This window comes from Grammomys surdaster, unplaced genomic scaffold (assembly GCF_004785775.1).
Source record: "Grammomys surdaster isolate TR1022 unplaced genomic scaffold, NIH_TR_1.0 126118, whole genome shotgun sequence".
In the NCBI taxonomy this organism is placed as follows: domain Eukaryota; kingdom Metazoa; phylum Chordata; class Mammalia; order Rodentia; family Muridae; genus Grammomys; species Grammomys surdaster.
In genome coordinates this window covers 6,507,637-6,526,477 of record NW_021620926.1, presented here as the reverse complement: position 1 = coordinate 6,526,477, position 18,841 = coordinate 6,507,637, and the positions used below count along the sequence as shown (strand labels likewise).

Here is an 18,841-nt window from a genome sequence, read left to right as displayed (position 1 = left end):
ACACACCACACACCACACACCACACATCACACACCACACACCACACACCACACACCACACATCACACACCACATATCACACACCACACACCACACATCACACCACACACCACACACCACACACTACACACCACACATCACAAATCACACACCACATATCACATACCGCACACCACACACATCCACATACAACTACCACCACACACACAAAAAAATAACAAACTCAAAAAAGATTCTATGGGCCACAATTCCGGAAATTATTTACGATCTTGTTCCTTATAGCAAACACATTGTGCTAACCTGTAATCTGGAGCCATCTGGATTTTGTTGTCATCATTTACTACGTAGCCATGTAGGACTGGCCTCATGGGGACCGTGTGTGGTGCACATTCTTGGGCGTGCACAAGGATGCCACAGTGAGAACTCTGTCTGACTGAGGGAGGACCAGGCTGAACACACCCCACGGTCCTCTGCAGAAAACTTATCACTTAAGCGCAGACTATCAGAATCTGGGTGGTGCTTATGTGTGTGCTCTTATGTGGGTACACTGGCTTGGGATTTTTCAGCCTTTAAACTATTTTTGTTGCAAAAAGTTATTTGCCAAAAAAATTATTTCATGTCCGTGTGTAAAAGCCACATATATAATCATTGTTTTGAGAGCGGGGTGTGGTGGCACACACCTTTAATCCCAGCACTCGGGAGGCAGAGGCAGGTGGATCTCTGTGAGTTTGAAGCCATCCTGGTCTACAGAGTGAGTTCCAGGACAGCCAGGGCTACACAGAGAAACCCTGTCTTTAAAAATGAAAATAAAACAGAACAAAATCCAATAAGTGTTATTTTGATAGAAAACACACCTCAGCTCCTGCATGGCTGCCTCAACAGAGTCCTCTATTGAAACTTTGTGGGCTGGACACGGAGAATCCTAAAGTGCCCCTGTGTGGCATTGGCCTGATTGTTATAACACGTTCTCACCACAGGGGGCAGAGCATTCGTGGGTATGACCTAGCTCTGTGGTGCAAGAATTCCAGTCCAGCCAAGCTGCGTGCATGGTTTACTTTGCTGTCTCTTAATTTTCTTTCTGGGGATAGAATGTTGTTTACATAAGACATTCTGGCAAGAAAATGCAAATCAGGCACACAGACAGAAGGCTAGGGGGATCGGATTTAAAATGCTTAAAAGCAAGAATTTGCCGCATTCGCAGAAAAGCTGAATCCCCGAGAGCGCTAAATGCTGGTTACAAATGCTTCCTCTTAAAAAACCAGACTCTCACCTGGCAGTGGTGGCGCACGCCTTTAATCCCACCCAGCACTTGGGAGGCAGAGACAGGCAGATTTCTGAGTTCGAGGCCAGCGTGGTCTACAGAGTGAGTTCCAGGACAGCCAGGGCTATACAGAGAAACCCTGTCTTGAAAAATTCAAAACAAAACAAAACAAAACAAAGGAACAAAAACAGACTCTCCTTTTCACTGGAATAAACATGGAGTAAAAACAAACAAGTCATTTGAAAGCAAGTAGTCTGGAGGCAGCTATAGTTCTCTCTTTTTCCAAGGATACTGTTGCACATACAAGAACATCCAGTGTTTGTATGCAAGCAGTGGTCTAGCCCACACCAATCTTCATCATGCTTACTTTTTCCTCTTCCTAAGCAATGTATTGAAGATTGTTCCTCAGTGCCCAGCATCTTCCCTGTTCTCTTAACACCCAAAAAAGAGCAGGTTGTATGGAGTATACCTGCCCCCACCCCGCCCTGCCCCTCCCTGCAGTCTGGTTCTCTCTTGTGGGACATTTAAGTGGTCTGCAGTCTTCAGCTGTTACAAACAATGGGACAATAGCCACATCTGCACCAAGGTCCTGTAAACACGCCCACACCCAGTACCCTACATTCCCAGGAGATGAGTGACGGGCTAGAAGGTACGTGTGCTGTCAACTGTAGTTATGTTCACTGTCCTTGATGGGGGTAATGATAACAGGCGACTTCCATGAGCTGTTGTGATGTGTGGACAGGGTTCTGAGTGCTGTACCTTTCTCAGCTGCAAGCAGTGAAATATCTGTACGTTTTCATCAGCATTTATGTTGTTATTATCTGTCGAAAAGACGTCGTGGGAGTTGAAGGCTTAACTCAGTGTTAGAGCATTTGCTTAGCATGTGCGAGGTCTCCCCAACACATAGGTTGGAGGGAGGGAAGGAGGGGGGGAGGGAGAGAGGGAGGGAGGGAGGGAGGGAGGGAGGAAGAGAAGGCAGAAGGAAGGAGGGGAGGGAGGGAGAAGAGAGAGATAGGAAAAGACTTATCTTTACTTTCCTGTGACTAGTGTTTATATCCTCGAACCTTCTTTCTGCTGAGCTGCGCTCAGTGTGGAAAGCCTTTTGAATACTGAGACCCTGGGCAGCTTATCTCAGCTGGCTCCCCTTCTCTTGCTCTTATCATCCTGGAATCTGGATAATATTTTCCATGAGGAAACTTTCAGTTCTTGTTGAATTGATCCCTCCTTTCTCTATCTCTGTGTGTATTTGTGTGTCTCTTGTGTGTGTGTCTCTCTCTCATGTGTGTATGCTCTATGTGTGTCTCTCTGTGTGTATCTTTGTCTCTCTCTGGTGTGTGTGTGTGTGTGTATGACCCTTTCTCTGGATCACCTTCCCTATCCTTTGTACCATCTTTGAAAAGGTCACTAGACCCGCAATTATTAACATGATCTTAGTGGGGCTGGAAAGATGGCTCAATGTAGAGCACTTGTTGTAACTGCAGCAGGGACCCCAGCACCCACAAACAAGCCTGAACAGTGCTGTGTGCCTATGACTTCACTGCTAGGGACACAGAAAGTCAAACCCCTATGGCTTGCAGGCCAGTCAGTCTAGCCTAAACAGCAAGCTCCAGGTTCTATGAGAGACCTTTTCTTAAAATATGAGGTGGAGGGGCTGGAGAGAGGGCTGAGCAGTCAAAAGCACTTGCTCTGAGGTTATGAGGACCCAGCTTCTGTTGCCAGCTCCCAAGGCATTCCCTTAGGAACACCTGGAAGCCAAGTGCTGGGAAGGACAGAGACAGGAAGATGGTTGGGGTTCTCTGCTTTCCAGCCTTGCTGAGGAGCAAGCCCAGGGCTCAGGAAGTAACTCTCCCCTTCTTCCTTCTGCCTTCTCTCCCTCCCTCCCTCCCTCCCTCCCTCCCTCCCTCCCTCCCTCCCTCTCTCCCTCCCTCCCTCCCTTCCTCCCTTCCGTGGAATAGGTGGGAGCTGGGGGTGGGGGGAATGAGGTTCATCAGATGCCCCTGGGGGCAATGGGTCCCCTGCTTCAGGGGAATAGGTGGGAGCAGTGGGGTACACCAGATGCCCTCTTGTGGGCTCTGTGTTTGGTCAGGCAGGTGCCATACACCACATAGAAATGTACACAGTTATTACTTTTTATTATTTATTATTCAGTTATTCCCTCTTTATTCCTTTAGGGAAGTTATCCTCTGCTCAATTGATATATATATATATATATATATATATATATATATATATATATATATATATAAAATATTTGCCCCCAGGAAATCATCTCTTAGATGGATTATTAGTTTTCTGGGTGACTCTTGGCCATGGAGTTCCCTGTGACACTCGGGTACTGGCCACACCTGTATCAGGTGCAGAACTGGAGCCATCCGGGCTCAGAGCTGGCCAGTCTGTTTGAGAGAGAGCACCCTGGCAACGCACGATTCAGGTGCCCTGAGCGGAGCTAAAGGCTTCCTAGGACTGCTTTTTTTTTTTCCCCCTCAAAGAAGCTCCTTTGATTTGGATCTTTATGACAGACCACAGACGGGCAGTGCTCTCTCTTCTGGGCTTCAGAAGACTTGCTCAGACCTTCTGATCAGTCGAAGAGAGAGAGGTCTCCCCCATGCAGTGGGCTAAGTTTTGCTTGGGATTGCTCTGCACTGTTTGGAGTTTCAGGTTAGAAGCTGGTGCTGCCTGGACACACTGAGACTGTGACCTGCAAGAAGGAGCCCTGTCACCTTCCCCTCTCCCCTCTCCGCTCTCCCCTCTCCGGCAGTGTCTTAAATTTGCCTCCTGAGAGTCAAGGTCAAGACCCACTCATGGAATGTGAGTACTGAGATGGGCTTCTCTGGCTCCCCTTATTTCACGCCATTAAGTAAGAAGCGTCGGAGGGCACACCTCTGCCACAGGACGCATACTCTCACTTCAAATTGACAAAGTGTACTGTTTTGTCATCAGCGATATAGTTAGCTTCTTTTGTATTGGGATCGGGCTGGTTTTAAAGCAATTGAATGTATGTAGCCCTTAGTCGGGTGTATTTTATTCTGTGCTTGAATATATAGCAGCATTCTAGCAATTTCTAGAAAGCACTGTGAGTTTATGCATCTATTGTAAGTTTAAATAAATTCCCTGGCACTAATTAAATTTTACTGTATTCTTATGGGGTTGATTTGCTATTAAAAAAAATAGTAATTGTGTGATTCTCCCCACCCCACCCCGTGTTCCTCTAGTGTCTCAAATCATCCCACTGGCAGTGGTGTAGGGTGTAGAAATCCTTGTGAGAGCTAACATTGTGTGATTCTAATCTCACTGGCCCTGAGCTTTGACACGGGGGATTTGGAGATTCACACTTATCCAAAGTGAGGAAGGTTATTCACTCATCCTGGCAAGGAACTCTGACTTTAAACATAACAAGACTCAGATGTCTTGCTTTAGAAAAAACAGAGAGAGCCACTGGCAAATGTCCAGTGAGCCTCTGGCGAGCCCAAGTGCTGGACCCAGCAGGCTGAGGTGAAATCAACAAAGTCACCGGGCTATACCTTCTCTGGCTCCCTCAGCACAGAACGGTTTTGAGTTAAACAGCAGCGGAGATCTTAATCTTCTCATCAGACAAGGGCACACGATGTCTTTACCCAGGGCCGTCTCTCCAAGGAGACCAGAAAAGCAACTTGTACTCTTCCTTTTTAAAAAAAAAAAAAAAAAAAGCATGTATGGCCTAACACCAAGTGCACAAATAGCCGTGCTTCGGACAGTCCAGCCCTGCCCCCAGGTCCCTTCTCTAGAGGTGACCAACAGTGCCCATTTCTTGTGGATTCTTCTATTTACGTCATATTGCTGTGCTTGGGTGAGTGGTTCTCAGTGCTGCTGGGAGCCAGTGGAACCTAGTAAAAAACATTAGGTCTTTGGAGGAGTGACCTTGGAGGGGACTCTGCATCCAGCAGCCACTTCTATTTCTTGGCCACCATATGGAGAATAGCTTCCTCTAAGCACACATTCCCCCCTCCTCCCCCCGTGGTTTGCTGCTCTGCCACAGACACAGAAGCCAAGTGACCATGGGGTGAGACCTCTGAAACTCCAGGACCAAATGGCCTTTGCTCCTTATAGATCCATTTGCCTCAGGTGCTTGCTATAGGAAAGGGAATCTGGTTAAGTATAGACACTCATAAACTGCAGGCCAATCCAATGCACCTGCGGGTTTTTACACTGTGTGGTTTAGGTTTAAGTCATATATGTAAAATAATATATCATTCGAAAATGCCCTGTGTACATTCTCCCGTGTGTTTCAATTATCTTTACATTATTTCTGGTGAAACCTTTTGAAAATGCTGTGAATACATACTGGTTATCACGTTGTACTGTTTAGGGAGTAACGAAAGGAGAAGGGTCCCTCGGTGTTCAGGACAGGCTCGTGCTTTCTTGGCAAACACTTCCTTTCTATGGCTGGTCGAAGCTGTGGGATGTGGGACCCACAAACCCAGGGGCCTGGTTTTACACTAGAGACCTGTGCTAGGGAGCCTATAGGACAAGGGTCAGGATCAAAGATAAGGTCACGTGAATGTCAATAGAGCCTGCTAAGGAGCCCTCCATATTGGTAGAAGAGATTTACATTTGACCTGTAAGTGATAGCAGGATCTCGTTACCCCACCGTGTGAGTTGGCAAACCAGTAGATGAGAAAATGTTGACTTGGTTTGAACCCACGCCGCCTCATGCGGACATCCTCCTTTACAGTGAAAACTTTCTTCTGTGATCCCATTGTATATTTTTCCTCTGAGATTTTACATTTTTTTTCTTTTAGGACAGAAGGCTGGTAAGAAAACCAGCAGCATAAATGGCAGTGTTTCTGCAGTTTGTCATTTGTATTTTGACTTCTTAAAAAATGCTTTTAGTTATGTGTTTATACATGAGTCTTTGTGCGCTAGTATGAAGGTGTTATGAAGACCAGAAGAAGCCATGGGTTCCGGGAGCTGGAGTTACAGGTGGTTGTGTGCCATCTGACATGGGTGCTGGGAACTGAATTCACACCCTCTGCAAGGATAATATGCATTCTTACCTGCTGAGCTGTCTCTCTGGTCTCCTGTACTTTTGGTTTGGTTTAGCATGCAAACATGTTCAAACTATTTTAAATGTGGTTATATTTGATGATGTTATAGCAACTATTAAAAAACTTGGTATTTTAAACTTTTATTTTTTGAAAAGAGGGTGGCGTGTGTTGGTGAGTTCTTGCCTATTGGACATAGAAAGCTTCCATAAGCCATCCTGGGCATTCATCTCTCCATAGTTTGGTTATAGGCCCACACTGTTAGCCCAGGACACTTTGTCTCACTTGGACCTTTTTGTTTCCTAGCAATCAAGTGGACATCCCAAGAAGCCTTCAACCAGACCCAGTCCAGCTCCCTCCTGCGTGACCCCATGGAAGGGGAGAACAGCACCAGTTCTACCAGGACCCTGAGGCTGCCGGATGCAACCAGCGCCGCCTGGTACATCCTCACCATCATTGGTATCTATGGGCTGATCTTCATCTTCCGGCTGGCTAGCAACATCCTCAGGAAAAACGAGAGGTCCTTGGAGGGCGTTTACTACTCAAACTTAGCTGCTGAACTCAAGAGGAAAGGGCTTCAGAGCAAGGTGGCCCAGTGTTCGCCACTGATCGTCAGCAACGCAGCTGTTGGCCCAGAACCAAAGCGTGAAGACAGCGGGCTCCATGTGGGAACCCAGCTGGTCCCTTGAAGGTCAAGGCTGCCAGACCAGTACTGGGAGGCTGCTGGAGGTCGAAGGTGGGCAGTTTGGGGCCTGCCTATGACCTTGAGAAAGGAATTCAGTCCTGGATCAGGGCAGAGTGAACATCTCTGGCCATGGACACTTTGGGCCACAAACACCTTGTCTTCAGGTGATAGGGTTGTCAACAGTCACCAGTTGCTGTCACCAGGTGAAGGAGTAACCAGTCACCAGCTGCTGTCACCAGGTATTTCTGGTGTGATAAGAAGAGACAGTTGAATCCACAAGTTGAAGGGACTAGGGTTCTGTGAGGGATTTGGGATACTCCTGGGGCAAAGGGGATGAAGGCTGGGCTTGGGGTCAGATGTTCAGGATTAGCATCCGACTTCTAGGAACTGCACACATTCTTGACTGTCAGTCACCTGGAATAGGTAGGGGTTGGGATTGACTGTCCCCAGAAGTGACCTCGTCCATTGAATTTAGGACCAGAGTTGTTCATAGCAGAAGCTAAGAATTCTTCTTCTTCTTCTTCTTCTTCTTTTTTTTTTTCTGGAAGAGTCTGGTGCACTGAAAAAAAAAAGCATTCATTTTGGATTCAGGTGTTCCAGACTCTGGTCTGGGCATGTTTGGCTCTGCTTTGATGCCTGGGGACTTATTACTGCACTTCTCTGAACATAGATTTCTAGGTCGCATGAGAAGAGTGCTGCCAGCCAGTCAGACCATGTGGCTGAGCTCTAGTGAGAGTGTGCATGTGAGTGCACTTTGGAATGAAAAGTACATGTGGAAGTAGAGGTGTGTGACAGTGGTGACGGTGTGGAGACTGAGGCCCACAGCCAATCCTGTTTGTGAGGTGGCAGTGATGGCAGCAATGGCGTCGATGGCTTTAGGACGTGCTTCTTAGAATTTGGCAAGTCACCCTTTTGTTTTTAAATTGAGTTTTAGCTAGACCTCCCTCAGACTTAACCACTGTATTTCCATATGTCATTATACTATGTGCTTATGAATGCTCTCTCAGCCCCTGCTCTTTTGCCAGCCCCTCCCTTTTCCCAAAGAGTGTCCCCTTCTGCCTTCATTTCACACACAGTGTGACCTCTTGGCCCGCTCTCTTTTGACTTCTGCATCCTCTCTCATAGCCTCTTTCTATTTTCCTGTGTACACATACAAGCACACATACAAGCACACACATACACATGCACACACACACATGCACACACACACGCATACACACACATGCATGCACACACATATAATTCAATCTATATCTGCACAGCTATGTGTGTCTCTCTATGTATATATACATATATGTATGTATGTACATATATATCTGTGGTGTATGCACACACACACACACACACACACACACACACACACACACATGGGATCTCAGAGGAGCAGAGGGGAGGGAGGTAACCCTAGGGATGTGACGTAAGCCAGGGTTTCAGACGATGATTCCTCCAAAGGCTTCACAGGGACTCAGCACTTGACACCTACAGAATGAGGATCCAGAGTGGATCAGATGAAACTATAGCCTCTCTTGGTTCTGGGGAGTCCACAGCATATGGACACCTCAATCAGTCAGACTCTCCCAAGCTTGGCAGGGTAACATCAGTGTGAGACACAGAGACTGTTCTACCGGCTACAGATTATGTCAGGAAAGTATTCATAGGATGTTCTATAACAAATTACAACAGAGTTGAGAAAATTGATTGATATACCATAGGGCAGGCTAGAAAATGAGACGTGCCATCCAGTGTCTGCATTCACATTGTAAATAGATGCTCCTGAAGATTTAACACAGTGAAAGCAGTCAGCTATGTCGGCTGCTGAGCCATGTGCACACAAACACTAGAGTTCTCTGGAGGATATTAATTCTGAAATTGTCACTTGTCAGGAGGATGCTGGAGCATCTGACCTAGCGTATCCCTCCCCAGTTGTAAAACTCCATCATTATCTGCCTTCCGCACACATGGCCTCCAATGTCTGTTCAGGGACGGACCTGTTAGAGTCTCCTCATCAATACATAAGCATCAAGAAGATGCCTTCTTTCCAAGGCCAGGCAGGTCATTTGTCCTACCACCCCAACTGACATGTCACATGGAGTACACTAGAAAGGTTAACCACACATAAAATAGAGGCCCCAGAGATCCCATGTGCTACCTTCCACTTGGGCCAGACAAGATATCTATGTCTAAGAATGAAGGCAGATCATTCTCCAGAGAGGCAGAACAAAGTCTGGCCCCTCAGAATGTAAGTCTCAGAAGCCCAGAAAAGAACTCCAAAGTTTATAGGTACTTGAAGGGCACAGGCCATTTTAGGTAGTTATGCATAGCTGTGAGCAAAATACCTAGAAAGAATAGTGTAAAGGAGAAACAGTTAACGTGGAGTCCCAGTTGCAGAGGGTTCAGTCAGAGTCGCTTGGTTCACGCACTTGGACAGAGCATCCTAATGGTAGCAGCCTGGGCGTGTCTTCCTCTCCTGGCAGGTAGGATACGGAAAGATGGGGGAAGAGGGACTGGGAACCAGGTGAAACCTTCAAAGCACACCTCTAGGGACCGCTTCCTCCAATTAGCCCCACCCTCCTAATTTTATACCATGTCCAAAATATGCCACCATCTGGGGACAAAAACATGTAAAACATGACTCTGTGATGACATGTCATGCAAAACCACAACTCAGACACACTTTGGACCCAGCAGCATCGTGACGATGAAATGCACTGTTTGGTCAAAGCCCAGAGCAGGGGTTGGCAGGGATGCTTCTGGGGGACTGAACACACGAGCTGAACTCAAGGTTGGTTGGAAATGAAATCTGCGTTGGCAATCATTTAACCATTAAGCCACAGTAGAGGGAGGAGTCTTACACAGTGCTGGTACATTTACCACCCTCACACAGCCTCCACAGAGGAGGTTCATGGAAGCTGAGGCCCAGAGAAGCTAAGAGACGTGTATACTGTCACACAGCCATCAAATGTTTTAGGGTCAAGTCTATCGGAATCTGAAGCGCTGTGATGTGTCTGTTACCTCTGTCCTGGTTTGCTTTCTATTGCTATGATAAACACCATGACCAACACAACTTGGGGGATGAGAGGATCTATTAGGGCTTACCCTGACAGCTCACAGCCCACCACTGAGGAAAGCCAGGGTAGGAACTCAAGAGGGGATTGAAGCAGAGACCAGGACAGCACGGCTTGTTCATCTAGCTTCTTACACAGCCGGCCCTGCCTGTTTAGGGATGGTGATGCCTGTGGTGGGCTGGGCCCTCCACAGCAATTATCAATCAAGGCAATCTCTCACAGCCATGGATATGGGCCATTCTGACCTGGACAATCCCTGAATATAGACCCTTTCAGAGGACTATGTTCTAAATCTATCCTTGGATGCTAGGTCCAGCTCTCTCTTTCTCTGCGTCACATCTGGGGAGAGGTCCTGAAGATGGGAAGGTGGTTCTTAGTCCTGGTCAGCTGGTTTCTGTTGTCGTTGTCGTTGTCGTTCTTGTTCTCGTTCTTCTTCTTGTTCTTCTTGTTCTTCTTGTTCTTGTTCTTCTTCTCCTTCTCCTTCTCCTTCTCCTTCTCCTCCTCCTCCTCCTCCTCCTTCTCCTTCTCCTTCTTCTGCTCCTCTTCTTCCTCCTCTTCCTCTTCTTCCTCTTCTTCACTTCCTCCCTTCTTTTTTTTTTGAGACAGAGTTTCTCTGTCTTGGACCTCATTATGTAGACCAGGTTGTCCTCCTTCTGCCTCGGAAGTGCTGGGATTGATTAAAGTCCCGAGCCACCATTGCCCGGGAGAAGGATTTCTTTATAAGGAATGTCACCTAGCAAACAAACATGGAGTCTTCTCTTGGTTGAGAAGAAAATGGGGAGGGCCCTTGGCCTCTCCCTGTGTTTGCTTTGTAAATGGGGTGATAGTGTTTGTTTCAATAACACGGGGTACAGGGCTTGATTGATAGGTGGTAGGTAAAGGGCCCAGAGCCACTCCCAGTACTAATGTGCTCCAAACATTGTTTCCCAGTCAATAGCTGCAGGGCCTTCACAGTGATCTTATGCGGCAAAGTCACTTCTCAATGAAAGTATCATCCCAGGAGCACATTTAGGGAAACTGGAGAAGTTGGGGGGACAGACAGACAGACAGAACGAGGTGGGGGGCAGGGCTGACTGCTGAGTTACAAGTTGGCTTTGTCCCCGGGACTTCTCTCTCCCTTCTTGCCCTGGCTTGCAGAGGTAAGAACCAGACCCTCTAGGGACAGGATAATGCCACCAAGGGAGCCAGGTGAGGGCAGAGGTGTCCTCCAGCCCTGTGATCAAAGGCTTTTGGGTTAGGGAACCTATAAGGTTCCTGAGTCATCACTGTCCCCTGAAGGTGCCTTGTAGGAACTGTGACTGTGGGGTCTGGATAAGCTGGAGCTGGCAAGGAGCATCTCAGCCCAGCAAAGACCCCAGTGCCTGGGCAGCAGGACACAAAGACTTGTACCTGAGCAGCATCTGAGGATGACCTCACTGCCCTGAGCCCCAAGGATACACAGCCCAGTGTGTCTCTATTTAAATCCGTAAATGTGGCGGCTTCCAAACCGTAGGTTTGCGTACTAACATGTAGGCCCCAGTTTGTGTCTGCTTATACTGACAACAGCCCAGAGGGCTTCATGGTGTTTGGATTCCTTTATGTTTTGTATGGCTAGTTTCTTTCTTTCGTCTTTTTTTCTTTTTTTTTATTAGTAACTTTTTAAAAAATGTTAATCAAAGGCTTTATAAGTTTGGTAATGCTCAATAACAAGATGCCCATACAATCAGAAGTGTAACCCTATACCCAAACTAGATATACCAACTATCTTTGACTGGCGGAGACATGTGAACATCCACCTCCATGTTTCTCTCTCTCTGTCTCTCTCTGTCTCTGTCTCTCTGTCTCTGTCTGTCTGTCTCTGTCTCTGTCTCTCTCTGTCTCTCTCTCATCTCCTAGCTCCTCCTCTCCTTCCCCTCCTCCTCTCCTTACTCCTCTTCCTCTCCTTACTCCTCCCACCTTAGCTCCTCCTACATATCACCCTTCCTGTTAAAATAAAACTTTTCTCTCAAAATACAATTAGAGCATAACTATACCAATTTGTATCAGTAAGGTACGAGATAGATCTAATACCCAGTCTATCATTTTGTTGATTAACCAGAACCTCTGTCATCTCTCCTAACTAAAAGACTCAGTTCTGAACCTGGCTTTTTTTCTTGGCTTTAGAATGAATGTCAGCTGAAAACCATCCTCTCAAATCTTTTCTCTCAAAGTAAATATCTGGGATTGGCTATGAGACTATAAGTCTTCAACCCCATAAGAAATCGAGAATGACTGAATTAACTGAAATTATGGGACACTCAAAGTATAGCTTCTAAAACTTAGCCAATTTATAGAGACCACTGAACACCTGGACAGTCCCTATACTACAAAACATTGGAGCATCCAATCTTCAGCCTTCTGGCCCAGGATCATCTGACAGACCTAGTGATGCAGAATTATTAAGGGCTGATTACTCTGTCTTGGCAGATAAGATCAGTTGACTATTCTGCAAGTGTGTCCTTTTCTAGACAGTAATTTGTCTGTAGATGAAAAGAGGCAATTCTTGCCTAGTGGCTGTCTCACCACAACTGGAGTAACTCCAAAGATGCTCAATTTCTTCTTAGAAAATCCACAACAGGAATCTGTCAGGAGCAGACAGGTCTCTAATCAAAATGAACATTAATGCAGAAATGTTTGTAACGTCAATTCCGTGGACTTCTGATGTTTTGAAAACCAACTATCCATGTAAAGCAATCTGGACTGTTGTCTGTTAACTCCTCTCAGCTATTTCTAAATAAAATATAGAAAACACTCTAACAATAAACTCAGAACCATGAATTTGCTATAGGCCTTTAACTCACAGGCTAACCATCTCAAATCAGTTAAAAAAATTAAAGAAGGACTGGGTCTAAGCCTTGTATTCCTAAAATGTTATATAGGGAAAATGCCTATGAGAGTAACAATATTAATCTCACTTTTATATCAATAAGAAACTCGTACCAATGAAAACCTTAAATTTGAAATCAAAGTAAATTTTGTACCATTTAAGAAATTATAACTTCGGCTTAATAACTATTATACAGATTGTAGAACTAGTTTCTAAGTGCTCTGAGCTCTGGGTGAAGCCCAGCCAGAGCTCTGGAATTCCAGGAGTCCTCCCTTGGCTGGTTCACCTCCACCCCTCAGCCCTATTCTTGTTCTAACAGATCCCCAAATGCAACTGAATTTGTGCCTTTTTTGTAAATCCCTATTCTCATTTTTCCGTTTCACAACCACGAAATGCTAACTTGCCCACTGAATTGGCAAAGATTAAAATGTGTTAATATCAAGTAGCAGCAAAGACCACAAGCTTTTCTGAGGGCGGTGTTTCAGCTGTCTGTGGTTTGACCCTTTCTGCCCTCTGCCGGCCATATAGATGGAGGTGTGCACACTTAATGTGATGGTTGACAGCACTGTGCATTGAAGTAGGAAACTGTGGTGGAGGGAGCTGTTCAAAACAGGGTGGGGAGGGGGGAGGGAGGGAAGGAGGGAGGGCCAGATACAGAGATCAGAGGTCCTATGTTCTCTTCAAAGGAACGTCCCCAGTCTCCTAACTTCCTTCTGCTGATAGCCCACCTCCTAAAAGTTCCTCCATTCCGGTAGCCCTGCAGGGTGGTAGTCAAGCCACTGTGAAACATTTCCTGTCTGCCTCTAGCTCTGGGAAGACCCAAACCACCAAGGAGTACTCTTATGCCTCAGGTATGTTCATGGACTTGGCAACCCGAATGCGTTTGGACAGTATAAATAAACACAGGGAGGCCTAATGACTTCACTCAGGGCAAGTGCTGTCCCTTGAGCTGTGTGACATCATGATAGAGACTCATTCTCACTGGTCGGTCCTGCTTATGGCTACTCTCGCTGACCTGCAGTCACCGTTTTGAGTATCTCTTTAGCCCAATCCTCCCCTGGACCCTGGGGACTCCACAGACCCATCAGTTTCATGGTCCCAGAGTCTGGGGGAGAAGCAGGACACGGTTACTTAACGATACTTTAAAACCAGGTTTTAATGTTAGCTATTATTCGGGGAAGAGGCTGTTGCTGGTGTGCAGTTACTACAACACAGATCTCTGCAACAGGAAGAGAGGGGAGTCTCAACCTTAGCACACCTTAGGGAAATGGGACTTCAAATCTGAGAGCAGCGTGGGGTCAGTGGCTGGAAAATGACCAAGACCAAGAATTAGGAATGAGGGGTTTTCTGGCTAACACAGCCCTACCAGGGTCCCTGCTAAAGGCAGTTTGAGGAGAACCATGTATCACCTGGGAGACGGAGGAAGAAGCGAAGCCTGACCGTGTGAGGAAGGGGGTGGTTCTCACTAAAATAGACCTCACAGGGAGTGCACAGTCGGACCTCACAAACTACAGGAAACGGAAATGTGGTCAGGCCACGGGTCTTTAAAAGAGCCTACCTCTTCTTCAGCATGGAGGGAAAGGCTGGAACTCCTGACTGTCAGCTTTATCTCTGCTGAAATGCAAGCTCCACCTCACAGGGGTGCTGTCCTGGGCTCTCATGCTGGGACCTGCTCCATTCCTCCTACGGAAAAAAGCTGGGGTCCCAACAGCCTCTCTCCTCTGCAGACTCGAGAGCTTCCCCTCCCTGAGACCTGTCCCTTCTGTCAGGACCCTGTGGGCTTTCCCTAGGAGACAGCGCCAGCCTCAAGGATCTACACTGCGGTCCTTCCATAATTTACTAACAGGTTGGAACCTGGAGATATTCACGATTTGCTAATGAAATAGAAATGGAACAGGGAAGGAATGAAGAGAAGATTGACCCATTTATATTATGAGAAGGACTATTTCACTCTAACACTGATCAACTTCTCTTGTGTATTTGCTTCCTATTAATGTACATGGATTATACAAAATAACGGGCACCTTATACATTCATACATGTCTGCAAGGTACTCTGTTGCGGTTTGAATAGGTATGGCCCCATAGATTCATATGTTTGAATGCTTGGCCCACAGGGAGTGGCACTATTAAGAGGTATGGCCTTGTTGGAGGAGGTGTGGCCTTGTTGGAGGAGGTGTGGCCTTGTTGGAGGAGGTGTGGCCTTGTTGGAGGAAGTGTGTCATTGTAGGGGAGGACTTTTAGGTCTCCTTCAATCAAGCTATACCCTCTGTGATGTGCAGTTTCTTGCTGCCTGCGGATCCAGATGTAGAACTCTCAGCTCCTGTCACAGCACCAGGCCTGCCTGCGTGTTTCCATGCTTCCTGCCATGATAATTGACTGAGCCTCTGAACTGTAAGCCAGCCCCCATTAATGTTTTCCTTTATAAGGTTGTCATGGACACGGTGTCTCTCCACAGCAATAAAACCTACCTAAGACATGTGTCTACTTGCCCGGGCACTGTCCCCATGCTGCTCTCTTGCTCCCTAACAGGCTCCACTTTAGGGCTTTTGTTGTTATTCTCCAGATGCTAGGGAACATGGCACCTGTCTCCCTGTCATCTCGGTTAACACAGTTGACAGTTCCATTTGTTTCCTGCACACCTCATGCTTCATTCTCTTTATTTATTTGCTTCTTATTTTGTTTATGTGTGTGTGGGGTGGTGGTGGTGGTATGGGTGCCAATGCATGCATATGGCAGGAGTCAGTTCTTCCCTTCGGTCTCATGTGATCTAGAGATCAAACCCTGGCTGGCAGGCTTGGCTGCGGGCACCTTTACTTGCCTGTCTCAGGATTTTTTCTGTTGTTCTGACAGAATACAGTGACCAAGACAACTTACAGAAGGAAGGCTTTATTTCAGCTTGTGGTTCCGGGAGGGGAAAGAGTCCATCACGGTGGGGAGGCGTGGAAGCACATGGCAGGGTGTGCAGGCCTAGAGTGCACATCTCCAAATGGCAAGCAAGAAACAGAGAAAACTGGCGTTTAATTTCAGTGCTCATCCCCAGTGATGTGTTTCCTCTAAGGAGGATGTGCCACCTGAGCCTCCCCAGACAGCGCCACCAAGTGTTCAAATACCCAAGACTATCAGGGGAATTCTCACCCAAACCACAGTGGCCCTTGAGACATCTCACTGGTTTACTCTCATTCCATTTCCTGAGGTGAGGTAGCAGAGTGTGTGTGTGTGTGTGTGTGTGTGTGTGTGTGTTGTGCACATGTGGAGAGGTAGGAGTGTGTGTGTGTGGTGTACGTGTGGTATGTAGTTGTGTGTGCATGTGGGGAGTGGGAGTAGGGGGTGTGGTGTGTGTGTGATGTAGTGTGTGGTAAGTATGTGCTTCTGTGTATGTATGTGTGTGTTTATCTACTCATCCATCTACGGGCATCTGAGTCCGTCCCACAGCTTGGCTACTGTGGAGGGAGAGTCACATGAGTGTGCAGGCATCTTTCTGTGTCATGCTTGTCTAGTATGTGGTGGGTGATGTAGGTGTCAAAGCATGCGCGTAGAGGTCCACTTGCAGGTGTCGGGTCTCTCAGTTTACTATGTGGGGCCCAGAGGCTGAATTTGGGTTGAAAAAGTACATACCTAGGACTGGGTAATATGGTGGCTCTAGTTTTAATTTTTAGTATTATTTTACAAATCCTCATAACTGTTTCTACAGTGGCTGAGCATATTGTCATACATTAACAGCATGTGAGGGTTTCTTCCTTCCATATTTGTTTGTTTTATTATTTTGATAGCCATCTCGATCAGGACAAGCTAGAACATCAATGTGGGTGTGATGTGTTACCCTGACAACTGAGAATGCTCAACGTTTTTCATAATTTAGTACACATTTGTAATTCTCCTTGAGAGCTGTCCAAGTTATTGCTCTGATGATCTTTTGGTGTTTAGTTTCTCAAGTCTTTAATATATTCTAGCTATTAACCTCAGCATAGATTTTTCTCCCACTCTCTGGTTTTGCTCTACAGAAGCTTTTCAGTTCATGCAATCTCATTTGTCAATCCTTGCAGTCATTTTCTGAGCTACTGGTCATTTTCAGAAAGTCCTTTCCTGAATCTTGAAATATTTTCCTTTATTCATTTCAAACTTTCAGGTCTTAATTAGGGTCATAAGTCTAAGTGTGCACGCACATATACACATACACATATGCACACATACATGCATGTGCACACACACACACACACACACACGGTCCACCTTGTCCTCCTGCAATGGGTATCCAGTCCCACAGCACTTTTTGCTGAAGGAGCTGTCCTTTTGTCAATATGTTTTGGGCACCTTTGTTGAGAATCAGATGGTTGTGGCAGTGTGGCTTTACTTTGGAGTCCCCTCTGCTGTCCCCTCAGTCTATCTGCCTGTTTTTACACCAGCTATGCTGTTTCGGTCTTTTTTTGATTTTGTTACTGACATGGAAAAAAACCCCCAATGGTTAAGTTTATCAATTTGTGTTGTTTGTATCATTTAGATATTGTTTTGTGCTAGTTATCTGCTTTGTTATTTAAATTATACTTTGAATGTAAATGTGAACATTTGCCAAGACTGAATAATTGTAGAGATGGGATGCATTCCGGGAGTTCCCTGTTCTCTCTTCCTCCAGGTGTTTTCAGTGTTTGCTATGTGAAAATACAATCAAATGTGCACATCTGGTCAAACACGAAACACAGCATGTGCTTTCTCTTGCACTTCTAAATGAGTTTCTCATGTCTAAGATTTCTCACAAGAGGAACAGAAGATATCACTGCTGCTGTACCTCAGTGGATCAGGTCCCTCCAGACAGGAGAGGGAACTATGGGGTCACCACCACTCCCAAGTGCTCTGGGGACTCTGGCGCCACCACAGTTTCTGGGCACTCTGGCCACAGAGTTGGTATCTACATCAAATTTGATCTGAAAACTGTTTTAAACTGCTAAAGAAACGTCTCCAGAGAAAGTGGCAAAAAAAAAAAAAAAAAAAAAAAAAAAAAGCTGAAAGCTGCTGCCGTGTCCTCTAGGAGAGGACATCTGGTAACCGCACACTTCATGTGAACTTGGTGACAGCCTGGGTTTGCCTGAGTCCCAAGAAAACCCTAGTAGATCAGGGGAGAGGACGGAGATTCCTATTCATTTGACGGAGAAGCAAAGGACCAGGCAGGTCATTTTGGCTACACTGTCATTTGGAAGACTCACTTAGACACACTTATAAACCACCTTTAGCTTTGATTAAAGGAAAAAATTACAAAGGAAATTAAAATAAAAAGGCAAAGAGAAAGTGAAGCAAACTGTATAAAATTGAAGTGCTTCTCAGTATGGTGTGTGTCTGTAATCCCAGCACTTACACGATTTAGGCAGGGGTATTGCTGAGAGTAAAAGCCCAGCCTGGACCAAATGCTGGACCATTTAAGGTTACAGAGCAAGATGTTGTCTCAAAAAATTATAGCAAATCAAATATTTTTCAGATAATGTAATGAATCATTTCAATTAATGGCAGTCCCTATGAGGGATAGCCTCTTTTACTCTGCCACACCAGATTTCTCTTCAGCCACTGGAAAAGCAACCATGGACTGTAAAAGTAGACAGGTAGCACAGTTTACACATGTGCACAGACAAACACACTCACACCCAGGCCTTCCAAAACATGTTATATATATCCTGTGGCAAAATGTCTGGTCCACAGAAGGTACACAGTAATGGGTGGATAGAATATCCATCTCGATAATCCAAATGAAAAGGAACCAGAAACCAAAAAAAAAAAAGGAAACCAGACCATAAAAAGGTCTATTCCAGGAGTGACGTTGGGTGGCGTTTTCTGTGTCTCAGAGTCCTGAGCATGTGCCTCATGGTGTTCTGCGTCTGACATGTAGCTATGGCACCGGCACATCCTTTTGTGAGGTCATCCTCCTCCCCCTTCCAGAACTCCCCAGATGGGAAAATGTGAACCACTCGGGGAGCCCC

The 18,841-nt window shown here is 46.1% G+C and overlaps 1 protein-coding gene across 1 annotated transcript; it reads left to right on the top strand.

The window, feature by feature from the left end:
- The first annotated feature begins 1,890 nt into the window (after window positions 1–1,890).
- LOC114611633 (small integral membrane protein 34A-like) lies at window positions 1,891–6,970 on the top strand. Its single transcript, XM_028756357.1, has 2 exons — window positions 1,891–1,909; window positions 6,588–6,970. Exons 1-2 carry the CDS (start codon window positions 1,891–1,893, stop codon window positions 6,968–6,970), a joined length of 402 nt encoding a protein of 133 aa, XP_028612190.1.
- Window positions 6,971–18,841: the final 11,871 nt, after the last annotated feature.